Raw genomic sequence first — 14,612 nt, 5'->3', positions numbered from 1 at the left:
CGAGAATCTACTATCTATCTGAAACTCACAACCCATCAGCAACTTCCTTAGTCCTCCTTAGCAAGGACTTCATTTTATTCATCTCTATATCTGCTAAGTATCTGACCCTGTGCTGGGCACAGAGTAGAAACTCAAAAAATATTTACAGAATAGAATGGGTTGAGAACGAATGAGAGATGTTGAAATGGGATGGAATGGAATAGAATAACATTGACACAATTTCTTGGAGACAGGGTGCTCTTAGGAGCAATAACTCTAGCAGCATAGGGAGACATAAGAAATAATAATGATAGCTAATATTTATTAAGAATTTTTTATGAACCTGCACTTCACTAAGCATTTGATCTGCTTATATCATGTAACCCTCACAACTCTTTAGTGTGGGTTACATTATGATCCCCATCCTAGAGGAAGGTGAAATGACTTGTCCAAGGTCACACAGCTCTCACATTGTTGAATGGGGCTCCAGCCTAGATTCATCTGCCCTAGAGTCTATGCTCATAACCACCAGGTTAAGGTGGAAAGGTGGACTGGGTAGGGATTATCAGCCATGAGTTCCATCAGAAAGTGATCTCTAGGAGAGGAAAGGAGGGCCTCTAACAGAAGTTAGCCTGTGTCACTGGCTCCCCTCAGCCTTACTGGGAAGACAGTGATGCAGTTAATGTGTGATTTTTTTTTTCCCTTGGCTGGCAACAACACTGTTTTTTGTTTGATTCCAGAAGCAGCTGGCAGAATTCATGTATTACATTACAATCACACTTTGCTGATGGCTCATGTACTCCAGAGTCACTCAGTGGTCAGGGCTGTGTCCAGGCCCTTTAGAAGATTACTACAGGCCTCTGAATGTGGATGAGCTTCTGCAGCTGCTGCGTGTTTCTGGCTCCAGTTCCACTCCTCTTGGCAGATGGTTTGTGTGAAGAGCACTGCTGACTCTGGGTGTGAGATATACAGGGGAAGGGGGCTGGGAGGACCAGGCAGCACAAAGCAAGCTTGCATCTGTAGCCATTAAGCACTTATAAGAGAAAGAGAGGAATTTATAAATGAGTGATTTGGGGGTTCTTCAGAAGGTGACTCCTTTGAGCCCTTCTGCTGGTGGAGAATGGCTGATGCTGGGCCAATTGTGAAGTCAACCCTAACCCTCCCATAGCCACTCTTGTGGCAAGACCCCAAATATCCTCCCCATCATGCATGGGCGGTGATGGTTGGGTGGATAAAACTAGCAACAATACTAACATTTACCTAGTGTTTTCTAAGTTTAAGCATTGTTCTTAGTGGTTTATGTGAACTAACTCATTTAATCCTCTCCCAAGAGGTAGGTGCTATCATGATGCTTATTTTACAGATGAAGCCAAGTAACTTACACCACAGCACAAAGCTACTAGTGGTTGTAGCAGATTGAACTGTTGGCCTCAACCCTTCAACCTTCCTTGCATCCACACACTTGCTTTGGCCTCATCATGGGCACAGTGTACTTCCCAGCCCTTGACTGTGGGCATGGCACTTGACTTTGGGGATGACAGTATGCTAGTTCTGAGCCTAGGCCTTAAGAAGCCTCACTTGTTTATTAGTTTTTACTTAGCTCTCTTGTGTTTCTAATATCACCATGAGAACAATACACCCTGGGTGATCTGCTGATCCAAGAAGGATGAGATACACATGAGCAAAGTTAACAGACAACCCACATACCTGCAGCGAGAAGCAGAGCTGCCCCAGCTGCTGCAACCTGCCACAGAAACACCCACTTTTGCTAAGCATCGATCAGCCAAACCTCAAATGACCGAAAGATGTGTAGAAATAATAAACGCTGGTTTAGCCACTGAGTTTTGGGAGTCGTTTGTTACCCAGCAATAGCTAACAGAGACAATGATAAAGCTGGAATGCAAGCTCAGGCAGTCTGACTATACAGGACATGCATTAAGCTCTAATTTACATCGCCTTCCACACTCTCTGATAAAGTGAAGAAGCTCAGCCTCTGCTGAGCTGAGTGAGCTTGAGCAAAGTGCTGAACTCTCTGGGCCTGTGTCGGCATCTGTCAAATGAGCAGGTTGAATCAAATCAGCATTTCATAAGGTGCAGGACATTAGCTCCACATGATACTCAGTTAAGGAAAAAAAAAAGGACTCTCTGATTCTCCTGGAATTAGTATTCTGTGGGACACTTCAGAACACTGGACTAGACAATCTTTTAAGTCTTTGACAGTTCTAATATTCTGTTATTCTAGATAACAGTGTGTGGCCCCTTCATGAAAACATCTACCTCCATTACCATGTATTTGTGAAACTAAAATAATTCCCTAATTCAGGTCATTTGGGGACCACGTCCAGGGGAAGGGCAGAACGTCTGTGATGGAAGACACTTCCTTCAAACTTCTGCATATCCTCCTTGCACCCTGAGCCAGCAACGGCAGAGAGGATCTCACCTCTTCTCCTACCAGATCACCCTGCAATCAAGCTTCCAGAAAAGCACACGGAAACAGGAAGCTGCCAGAACATGGGCCATCTCTCAGAAAGGAATCTCAGCTTGCCTTCTCCACTTCCTCACCTCCCACTTACTTCTCAGCCCCAGCTCCGCCCATCCACTAGAAATGCTTTGCAACAGCACCTATCACCAAATTCTCTAGTCCCTCTCCTTACCCCATTCCTGCCTCTGTAATTTTTGACATGGTTGAAACTCCCTCCTCCCTTGGCTTGGCTCATTGAACGTCTTCGGTTTCCCCTTCCTCTACCCATATCTCCCCTTGATCTAAGTGTTCCCAGAACTACCCTGCGGTTCCTCTTCTTGGGTAATCTCATTCCCTCACATAGCTTCATCCTAAATCCTAACAGCTTCCATAAGCTTCTCTGTCCCTGTCCACTCAGCCTATCTCAAATTAATTACCTTCTTCCCAACCCATCTTCCCAGCTTCATCTCCTGCCGTCTCCTTTAGCGTACCCTAGAATGTAGCCACACAGAACCACTGCACAAATGTTTCTTAAACTTTTTATTCCTCATTTTTCATGCTTTTCCCTCTGCCTAGAATGCCTCAACTGCTCACTTCCACTCCTGATTTTCCACAAAGCATAATTCTACTCATCCTTCTCAAATGCCACCCCCTTGGTGAAACCCCTGTTCTCTTCCAGGATTACTCACTCCAGCTTCCGTGCTCCCAACATACATTGTCTGCCTCTATTAGAGCAGAGCTTCTCACCTACCAGACTGCAAGCCACTTGAGGTCAGGTCCTTCTCTTTACCTTCTTTGTAGCTCCCATGCCTAGCAGATTCCCAGTACACAGAAAGGCCTCAGTAAATGTTAGCGTGAATGAATGAATCTAACTGACCTTCCCATTCCTCCACTGGTGGGCATTGCCCGCTGGTTTGTTGGCTGACTACTGGGCCTTTTGGGGGATGCCCGGTATGCCCAAGGGGCAAACTAGGTCTTGCCTGTATTTTATTAACAAATGTCCACTTTCCAGGTTTCCTGGGAGAAGTAAGATTCGAGACCAAGACAGTCCTTCGAGACAGGTTGATCACCATGAGACTCTCTTTCACTTTGTTCACGTCGCTATGATAGTATTAATTACATGGCCAAGTTACTTTTCTAATTTTTATTTGCACATGCACGTGCACAGACACACACATGCACAGTTCTAAAAAGGACTGGCTAGCTTATTCTATTAGAGCAGTGTCTACCAAACTGCATTAATCTATGCGTCCCTTCCATGATTCCTGCTGAGTCCACATGCTACCTGTACAATTGTTCTACTAACCATTCTCTTTAAGTTAACTCAACTTTTTTTCCTTAGCCTTATATTAAGCCAGAATATTCATGAAACTACATTATTGATATGATACACACACATTTGTCTATATATATACACAAATAAATATTGTAATTAAAAATATTCTTCTAAAAGATTAAAAATCATCTTTTTGGCCAGGAGTAGTATATATAGCACACTTAGGGAAGAACTAGTTCAGAACATTTAATCTAATGCAAAACCACTTGTGAAAGCATTTCTCTGCCAGCCAGTATAGTATGCCCGGTACTGAGAATATTGAAATGTCAAACACAGCTCATAGCCTAGTGGGCAAAACCAATAAGTAAACTGCCCATTGTAATTTAATGTTCTAAGTACTATGAGAGAGGCAAGCACAAGTGCGCCTATACAAATCCTCCCCATCTCAGCTCTTGCTGCAGCTGCCTCTGCAGAGGCCACTTCAGAGCTGGCCTCCACCAGCTTTGAGCGGGTGTCATCTCAAAGTGGTTCACCCAGAGCCCATGCGAGGATATCTCACTTTCTCCCCTGGGACTTTCTCTGGCCCACCAGCACAGGACACCTGCAGTAACTTACTAGCTTCTTACATCTACATAACCCTTGAGCAAAGGGGGAGGATAGCAATGGATGAATGCCTCTCCTTTTTCTGCATAGGTGAACAGTTCTGAGCCTCATTCCACAAGGCTCCTCAGAAGGTGTGTAGCACCAGGCATCTGTAGCAGCAGCCAACATGGTAATGCATCCTGGAACAGTTCCATTTCCCTAGTCCCTTACTCTTGCTCCCTGAGGTCACTTCCTAAATAATCTACCTGCACATATGCCTTTGCTGCAGTCCACGTTTTTGGTGGAATCCAGGCTAAGGCAGGGCCCTAACCCATGCAAGGAGGTTAAAGAAGCCTTCTTGGAAGAAATGACACTGGAGATAAACCTTGAAGCATGAATAAGTCAGACGGATGAAGAAGAGAATGTGAAGAGGGCATTCTGGGCAGAGGAAACAGCAGACACAAAGTATGGAGGCTTGAAGTGTATGTTGGAACCCACCAAGAGCCTGGTGTGATTGAAACACACCTCCAACATAGCATGAGGGACTGAAAATCTCCAGAGCCTGGGGAGGCAGGCAAAGACTGGCTCCCGAAAAGCTGCTGACCACAACCAACTACCATCACCACCCTGCTCTTTGATTCTGAAGTGGTAGCAAGGAAGTAAAATAGATGGGTATTAAATCACCCCAGAAGATTAGAAAGTGCTTTCCAGATTCAAAAGGTGCTGGACACAAAGAGGAACTGAGACTAAAAGGAGGAGGAATTAGAGGAAAGATGGTGGTGAAATGGGGACAGAGCTATTGTCTCTCTCTCACACACTCACCCACACTCCAGGATGGAGCCAAAATCCAATCATGAGCTTGGTCAGAAGTGAGGCATATTCCACTTGGAACTGACAATTCCACAATAAATTCTCAAGAGCTAGGAATTAGGTTTGGGATAAATGAAGTAGGGACCTACAGATGACATATCATCCTAGAGCCTCTGTTCAGTCAAGACCAAAGAAAAGAGGAAATTGAGGGGTGGTAGGGCCACAGGAAGGAATTTCCCCACCTGACACTCCATATTTTTAGCAAAAGCCCAAGAATGCACAGTTATAAGCTTTGCTCTCCTTGTCCTTGAGACAAGGCCAAGCTCAGGGTACCAATGTTGAGTTTCACCAAGGGAAGCCAGGGAGCCCCATGTGGCCTAGTATATGAATTGCCTGCCCTCATGGATGGAGATGCGCTTTGAAAGGACTAGCTTAGGTAACATAAGAGTCTCCAGCTTTGTTTATAAGCAAACAATTAAGAACATCTGATTTTATTGAGTGCTCATCATGTTCCAACACTGTACTAAGTACATTTAAGTAGTATCTCTTTTAAAATCTTCCCCCAAAACCACATGAATATATACTGCTGTCAGCCTCATTTTCCAGGAACCAACCTGAGGTGACCATGAAACACTAGTTAGAAAACAGCACAGAGAAGCGTTTGAAAGAGCTAAAGTTTGGGGTTCAGGTCCTTCTCAGTTTAACTCTTGTCTCCCTCACTTTCTACTGAGACTATGTGTTCACTGAGGACCATTCACTTTCAAGAGACAGAAACCAACTCGAAACAGCATAAGCAGATAAAGGTAACTGGTTCCCATAACTAGAAGAGGCAGATGGGTCCCTATCTAAAACCACTGGACCCAGGGCTCAAATAATATCAGAGTGCCTGTCTTGGTTCTGTTCCCTCTGTTATTGTCCTCATTCTCTCCTACCAAAGACCAGCTTCCTTCAAGTGCCCAGGAAAGCTGGTAGCTCCAGATAGACAGTGTCCTCACTGAAGAAAGAGAACACCTTGCTCATAATTCCCCAGAGAAAGAGTCTAACTGGCCCTGTTGGGTCGTGCATCCTCCATCTGAACCAACTGCTATAGTCAGATGGACGGTACACTCTGTGATCAGTGATAGTCCCATCAGAATCATGTGGAGGGAAAGCATGGCAGCTCTTGAAAATTAGGGATATTAGTCCAAAATAATGGATGTTCACTACATTTTAACCTTGGGCAAGTCACTTAACCTTTGTGAGTCCCAGTTTCGCCATCTATTAAAAAAATGAATAATACCTACGATGCAAAGTTGCTGTGAGATATTAAAAATCATATTAAATACTTGACACATAGAGACATTTAATCTATGGTAGTCATTTTTGTTATTACTGGTACTATTATTGTTTTGTGGTTGTTTTTGACACAGCGATCGGAATCTGAATCCCATCCCAGATGCCCAGATGTCTAAAGCACTCCTGTCCGCAGGGCGGAGTCCCCTTTGGCTCTGCAGCCAGACGCCTTGCACAACTCAGACACTGTGTGCCAAGGTTAAGCTGGTTCACCATCTGACGGCCACAGAGCAGCGAGCGCCTCCCCAGCCGCAGCAATGTCAATACTGCCTTCCTGGCTCCGCCTATTGTATCTGGAGGAAAGTGGCCGAGCATTGTCTTCCAGCACTCCCCCCAGGAAGCATGATATCACCCTCTAACAAAAGCGGGAAAGCTGACAGATCTGCTGAGATGGGTGTGACCACCCACACACCTCATTGGTCAAGCCTTGGGCAAGGGGCTGAGACAGGCAGAGAGCAAACAGCAGCCACCCATCATGCCCCTCAACTGGCTGCCCGATGGGCTCCTTTGGCTCATCTTTAAATGTTCTCTCTCTCTCTTTGTTACACCCACACCATATTAGACCTGGAACCACCAGGCAGTGGGAATGCACTCTCTCTAATCAACAGATGTGTTGAAAAGAGTCAAGACTGCCCATCTGGCAGATCCATGTCTCCACACCTGCCCCTACAGCCTATGGGAAGGAATACAGGGAGAAGGATGGTCAGATTCCTGAAGAGACAAAAGGAGGCAGTGGGGGGAGGGATGTAGAGGGAGGCAGGCATGGCTCAATCTAAAAAACATTCTGCACGTGTGATGTGTGTTATGGAATATCTGGCCAGACTGGTGGGAATTGGTTTATCTGTTTAAAATTCCAGAAATAAGGGAGGTAACTTTAGACATTCCCTTTCCTGAAGGCTGGGAGTGATGCCAGCTGATCCTCTGACATCCCTTCCAGCTCTGGTTCAGTAATGCTATCAGTGCAGCTGGCTCTCTGTAAAACGACACACCTGCAGTCTGGTGTCCCCACACTAGGCCCAGATGCTGTCACTCTGCTGCCCCCATCTTACTGTCCCCTTCTTAAAACTCTTTCTTTCCTTAGCTACTACAACGCCAATTCTCTAAAATCTAAGGAAAGGAATTTGATTGGGTTTGCCTCTCCTACCAGCTCCCTGACTGCTTCTTCATAGAACCCTTGGCTATCTCCTCTTTCTCTTCCCTTCACTTAAATCTTGGTATACATCCATGCCCACGGCTTCACTTACCATAAACTAATGATTCCTATGTCTCAATCCCATGCCTAATCCTCTTCTTCCGAGCTTCAGACCCAGAGAGTCAAATTTTGCTCAATATCCCCCTTTACATGAAAACTCAAAATCAAAATGTACAAAATAATTATTTGCTCCAACCCAGCACATCTCCAGCAAGTCCTTCTGCCATATTTCCCAGCACGCTGAATGGCACCACCATTGCCCAAAACAGAACCCCGGAGCAACACTTATTCTCGCTGTTCACTCAACCTCCCATATGCAACCAATCACCACCCCTACAGTTTCACCTCCTACACACTCTCAATCCCCCTCTTCATCCCCTTCTTCAGTCTGCCACTTCATCCAGTCCTTCCTGCCTGGAGTATTGGGAAGCCAAATTGTTCCAGGCTTACGGTCTCTGCCACGCCAATGCATCCTCCACACTATGAGCAGAGTGAATTTTGCAAGACACAAATCAGACATGATAGAACAAACACCACACTAAATTTCAACATGTAGAGAATGAGGGACAAGCTACTTAAAATGGCCTACAAGGCCCTTCCCGATCTGACGCCAACCTTAATTCTCTACCTCCACCCTACATTCCAGCCTTACTCAACTTCCTTGAGCTTGCCTTGCTATTTTATACCCCCTGCTCCCTCTAATGGAAAGCTCTTTTTTCCCTTTTCCTTTTTATCTTCTTAGTGTTAAAATCATTTGGCTATGAGTAACTCATAATCATGATAGGCCATAATTTTTGGCAATATTCATGACTATTTAGGAGTTCTTGCAAAGTGAAGAAAATCTAACCTACAGATTGTTTTCAAATATTATTAATTTTATTCCTACTAAATTTAGAAACTAATAAAGTTGACATTTTTAGACACTTAATCATTTATGTTTAACTTAGATTTTAAAGTTTCATCTTTTATTACTGGAGCCAATAAAAATTTTTGTAGCTCTTAAAAAACTAGATTTTGTATATACCCCTATTATATCATTTATCACAACATCTTATAATTCATCTGCCTGTAGTCATCTTTCCTACTAAAATGTGAGTTTAGCAAGAGGAAAAAATGACTCAGCCTTTGTTGTATTCCTGGTGTCCAGTCCAGTACTTAGCACAAAGTAAGTCCTCCATATGTCTTCACTGATTGACATGAGAGTTGAATGAATGAATGAATGAATGATAGGCAGGCAATAACTCATTAAATGTCTACTGAATAAAAAGTATTCATATCTTTTGGGTAATAGTCAACAATTGTACAATACCTAATATTAGGTAAAGTCCTGGTTAAACCCAATTTCATGAGTATATCTTTTACGTTTCACACCAAAGAGAAGAAAGGGATTTTCTTTTGGCCTTATTTACATCAAATATTTAACATAAGCCAACTTTTAAGATATGAGTGAATAGTACTTGCAATGTTTATGAAGTTGATTTATTACTATTGTTGTTATTATTATTTCAACATGGCTAAAACTCTTTCCACAATGTTCCCTCTTTCTTTCAGTGCTGCTGTGGCATCCCAATAGTTTCTTACTATGGAATATTAAACTCCATTCAATAAAGATTACTGAACATTAAATGCACGCACTATGGAGAATAAAAAAGAAATAATATCTGTTGTCAAAATGTTAGAGGCTAATTGGGCTAAATCTATGTGTCCAAAGCTCAAAGACATGGCCTGTGTGGAAGAGAATTCAGAATTAGGGGAAGGACATCATGAGGAAGAGTTGGCCTAGGCAAGTTGAGTTGAATTGTGTTTGCAGAGTGGACATGGAGAATGTCATTTCCAAATGGATGGAACAGCGTGAACAAGAGCCAAGAGGAAAGAATGCAAAGATTGCAGAGATGGGCCTGGTTGAAGTAGAATGGCCATGAGCAGAGATGAATGGATAGGTGAGGGGAGGCACTGGATAGTAGGCCAAGTGTTCTGGCTTCTCAAGTGGTGAGTGACCAGCAGAAAATTTGAGGAACTGGATTATGTGGAGGTCTTTTAGAAGGAGACTGCTTCTATGAGTAGTAAGTGACTCCCCTACATCTTATAAAAGGTTAGATCAGTCTTGAACTAGCCCAGTGGTCCTAACAGAAACACTTCTCTTTTGATTACATTGGCTTCATTTATTAAGAGAGTTCTTACTAGTGAAGCACTTTACATGTATTATCACACTTGATGCTTGTAACAACTCTGGGAAATAGGTATTCCCATCCATAAAAGATGAGAAAACTGTGACTTAGAGAAATCAAGTAACTTGCCCATGGTCATCCAGTTTAAGCTTAACCCCAGGGCTGTGACTTCACAATCCATACCCTTAACTTCTCCCGCATTCTTGATTAGCTCTACCTCAGTCCCACAGAGCAGTGGCTTCAAAAGAGTCATCACTGCCGGCCTGGTGGCGCAAGCGGTTAAGTGCTCGCGCTCTGCTGCGACGGCCCGGGGTTCACCGGTTCGGATCCCGGTCGCGCACCGACGCACTGCTTGGCAAGCCATGCTGTCACAGCATCCCATATAAAGTGGAGGAAGATGGACATGGATGTTAGCCCAGGGCCAGTCTTCCCCAGCAAAAAGAGGAGGATTGGCAGATGTTAGCTCAGGGCCGATCCTCCTCACAAAAAAATTTTTAAAAAAAAGAGTCACCATAGTACGTGTGCATGTGCCTTTTTTTTTTTCTCATAAGGCATGTTGATTGAGTCAAAATTCAGTGTAAATTGATCATATTTGGGTCTGCACTCAGGAAACACACCAGTTTGATTTTGTTGGGCAAAGATCTTTGTGACTTTTCTGAACCCTTATCCACCTGCCCAGTGATCAGTGAGGAACCACAGACAGTGAAATGAAAAGGATGTGAAAGGCAGTAAACATTACACTCCAGATCCTCTTTTCACATCCCTAATAGATGATCATCTGACCTTTGCCTGAACACTCCTCCTCGTGGAGGCGACGATTCACTTTTTAGATTTCCATCAATGAAGTCAAACTCTGTCTTTTGTGCAACTCCTTCCAACCCTGGATCCTAGATTTGGCAAAGTAGAATGTCAATCAAGGATGTCCTTTATATGGAAACCCTTACAAATGCTGCTCTTCATCTCTTTTCTACTGGCTAAATATTCCCATATGACATGGTTTCTAAAGCACTTACATTCCTCTTTGCCTACTATGCTTGCTATCAAATTTCTCAGTGTCTTCAGTGTTTCATGGACATGCCCTGAGCAATAGTGTGAAGTGAAGTGATTACCATTTCTAATTTGGACCTTATGTTTCTACTAATGCAAACTATTACAACTCATATTACCTTTTTAGCAAGCAGAGTGTGTGTTGGCGCCTATGAATTTTGCGTATCACCAAAGCTTGGGTGTCATTCACTATGGTCTCTCTCACATTGAATATAATTCATTTATTGAGCCCAAATGCATAACTTGATGTTAATCTATTTTGAAATGGTATTTTAGTGTTTGGTCCCATCCTTCTAGCCTAGAGACACATATTTAAATCCTGATTCTGTGCTCTAACCAACAAGCCATCTACAGGGAATAAGTGACACAATCACATACATATCTTTTTAGCGGTAGAGCCCCAGGAGACAAATTGATAATGTCAGAAAAATTTAGGGCCTACCCATCTGAATCCCCCAGAGGACATAGCATAGTCTTCTGAGATGGACTTGGAAGAGTCCTTCCCTCCTGGACGGATGTCTTAGAAGAATTAGACCTTGCAGGAAGCTCTCCCAGGGTAGGGCTGAAAGGGCAATGCTGAGACTTCCCAACAAAGACAATGCTTAGAAGGGAGCATCCGTGAAGAAAGAACACTCCTCCCTCTGAGAATAATTCCTAGGTGTGTCTCTCATTCCAGCTTCTAGATCTCCACCCTTGATTACTCAGACTTGATACTAGCCTTCCAAGACCAGCTCTAATGAGGAGGTTCCATCTGGGATCACTTCCCTGACCTTATAACTAAATTTTCTCTGCCACTCCAAACAAGCTATCCACTATCTCTGAATCCAGTTTGTTATTTAGAATGTCAAATGAGACAGAAAAGAAGGCATGCTACTAAAGACTTCCCACTAGATTGTGTTGATTGCATAGGACATAGGATGATAAAGCAGAAAGAGTGATTTGTTTCATTTTGTTTTTCTGTATATACGACTCTTGAGAGAAAGCAGCCTGGTTTGGTGAGAATGGAAGAGTAGGGAAAAGCTAGTGCGTTTATTAGAACTTGTTGATAAGCTGAAATTGGCCATGATTCTCAGTTGGGAGGAGAATCTACCAGAATTTAGGTGGGTTTGGGGGAAGGCTTCTGAAAACTACACACCAACCCTTTTATGGGCCAGCATTTGCCACCCAGAGCCACCTTCATGGAGGCAAATGTGACATATTTTTTCAGTTCTATTTGTTCAGAAAAAAGGAATGAGAAACAACCCACTGTACTAGAGAGATAAACCCACAAGCCTTAAGTCCCTTGCTCCGTTACTGTAGTCCACCAGTGGAGTTTCGTCTGAGGAATGGACTCTTCTGCCTGTAGACATGAGCATGCTGGATTCTTATTATTGCAAGTACCAAGCCTTGGTTATTCATGTTCATGGGGGCTTAGACCAGGAATGTAAGTTAGGATTCAACACAACAGACCTACCCCAGAAACAACCTTGTTAGTGTTACCCTTCCTTTCCAATAAGAGCACGAACCCCTTTCCTTGGGCCTCTCCCTGCTGAAGTCAGTGCTGTATTTACAGTGAACTGAGGTCTAGACATGGAGCAACTATTTTGGCCACATAACTTTTTTGTTTGATTTTATGACAGCTCCTCTGAGCCTGTATTGCAAAGTGCTATAACATAGTCACTTTGAGGAAAAGTGAATTAAAACAGTTGTGTGTGTATGTGTATTATTTAACCTAAAAAGTACCTCAGAGCAATTGTAGACCCGTGGGCTTTGCATTACTATAATCCCTAGGATAGAACCAGTTACAGATTTCATATCATGTATAAATAAGTCACACAGAAAAGAAGCAAACCCAAAATAGAATCATGATAATTATTTGATTTAAAGGTGCATATTATTGGAGAAATCAACATTTCTACATTAATATAGACAATTTCTACATAAATATTGAAACCATCTCAGGTAATCTTTCATTTTCAGCAATTTGTATTACACATTCTTAGTTTTAAAAATATTATTAAATCCTCAATATAATTGGTGGTTGAAAGCAAACTGAAGAGCTATAAACAAATTACATACAATTCTGTTATCTTATTGGATTAATTTTTTGAATATTTAATATTTCAAACATGAAAAAATATAAAAATAATATAGCAGATACTTCTGTGTATTTGGCTAAAATTCTATTAATATAATATAGTCTGCAGCGTTAAGTTCAGTAAATTTTCCCAAGTTCATTTCCAATATCAATTCTATTTTCAGTACAATAATTAGAATGCTTTCAAAGTGAAGGGGAAAGATTGATGGCAATCATGGTTGTGATGTGCACTTCAGGTTTTGATACTCCTTTCAGCCAGTGTCCCATAGGCTGAGGGAACAGCAGAGACATGCCACTAGCTAGAGAATCTGAGCAACAGACACACTAAATCTAACAACATTCAGGCCAACCATTCCTTAGCTCCACAACAGGTTTCAATATGCTCCCGTGCCCAGTGATCTTAGTGACTGCCTAAACTTTCATTTCACTGGGCCAATAAAGACTTTATGAATTACTGTATGCCAAGTATTTTTTAAAACAAAACAAAAATTATATAGCCCTAATCTCCCTGACCCCAACTATAAGAAAAAACAAAAAGCCTAGCATTTGACTGCTTTGATTAAAACTGTATGTTGATACGAAATCTCTATAGAAAAGGATTTTTGTTCTCATTTAAAAATGACAATCTGTACGCTGCCTTAAGTAGGTCCCCATAGTTCTCAGCATGAATTTCATTTTTAAAAAATTACTGAAGATTTTCTTTGGAGCAGGTAAAGCCAAGTTTCTTCTTTTTTAAAAAATAAGGAAATAATCCCAAATAAGGAGCAATAAAATAATGCACCACAGTAAGCGTGTCTCTTCAAATAAAGTGACCTAATCAGTTCTCATAGAGTCTGTGGCAACACAGGGGGCAATTATCCAGAAGAGAAAGTCTAGAAAAATTAGTTCATGCCACAAGGACTTTGAATTTCAATCCTTAAATACATTAAACAGAGAGTCACAGAGAAGCAGCCCCTATGCCACAGCTGCCCCTTGTTAACCAGCACTAAGAGTTGGTGAGAGAGCCCAGAATCACTAACTGTTTGAAAAAAACTAAATTAAAAAAGCCAAACCTTACCAGAAAGGAGCAAGCTGACTCCATAGAGAACTAAGCCAGCTAAAGAGTCCATGCTTCCCCAGATCTCTCCATCCAGTTTCTGCAGATGTGCATGAGGTCCCAAGGATCCTTTCAAACACCCAGAGGTTTCTGACTTTCCATTCGCATGTTTTACCAGGTCTTGTTTACAAGTCAGAGGCAAGAAGGAACAGCACAGAAGCAGGCTGTAACAGTCTCATTTCTGTCTGAGCACAGGGAGTTTTAAGTTCCTTTTTCCTGTTTCCTTTGTAGATTAGGATGGGAAAGGCTGTATCTTAAAGGCATTTGGTATCAGCAGGGCTGGGGGCAGTGCGAGCCCTCTCCATCTTGCAATTCATCAAAACACTTATCTATTGCTGTTGCTTCTGCTGCTGCTTTTGCTGCTGTGGTTGTAGGGGTAGAGGAATTTTTGTTGGAAGTGTGGGTCCTGGTCAGCATTTTCAGAAACAATAGGGGTATCCTCTCATGGGCGGGAACTGAGAATAACAAGCCCTCCACCTATGTATGGTATGCGATGATGATGGCCCCTCTCAGCCTTCTAACAGCTCTCCCGGGTCCACTTGGGAGCCCTGACAGAGGGGGCTTTTGGGTGTGGGAGCAGTTTTTGCTTTTG

At 42.7% G+C, this 14,612-nt stretch overlaps 1 protein-coding gene across 1 annotated transcript in view; it reads right to left on the bottom strand.

Annotated features, from left to right (window-relative positions):
- TEK (TEK receptor tyrosine kinase) overlaps positions 1-14,107 on the bottom strand; it is a 98,179-nt gene extending 84,072 nt beyond the window's left edge. Inside the window, exon 1 of the mRNA XM_058565923.1 lies at positions 13,982-14,107. Within this exon, the coding sequence (XP_058421906.1) occupies positions 13,982-14,033 (52 nt within the window). The 5' untranslated portion in view covers positions 14,034-14,107. The remainder of the gene's footprint in view (positions 1-13,981) is intronic.
- Between the last annotated feature and the right edge of the window lie 505 nt (positions 14,108-14,612).

The sequence above is a fragment of the Diceros bicornis genome, chromosome 22 (assembly GCF_020826845.1).
Source record: "Diceros bicornis minor isolate mBicDic1 chromosome 22, mDicBic1.mat.cur, whole genome shotgun sequence".
Lineage (NCBI taxonomy): Eukaryota > Metazoa > Chordata > Mammalia > Perissodactyla > Rhinocerotidae > Diceros > Diceros bicornis.
The sequence above is the reverse complement of the archived record's forward strand: the minus strand, read 5'-3'. Positions and strand labels throughout refer to the sequence as shown.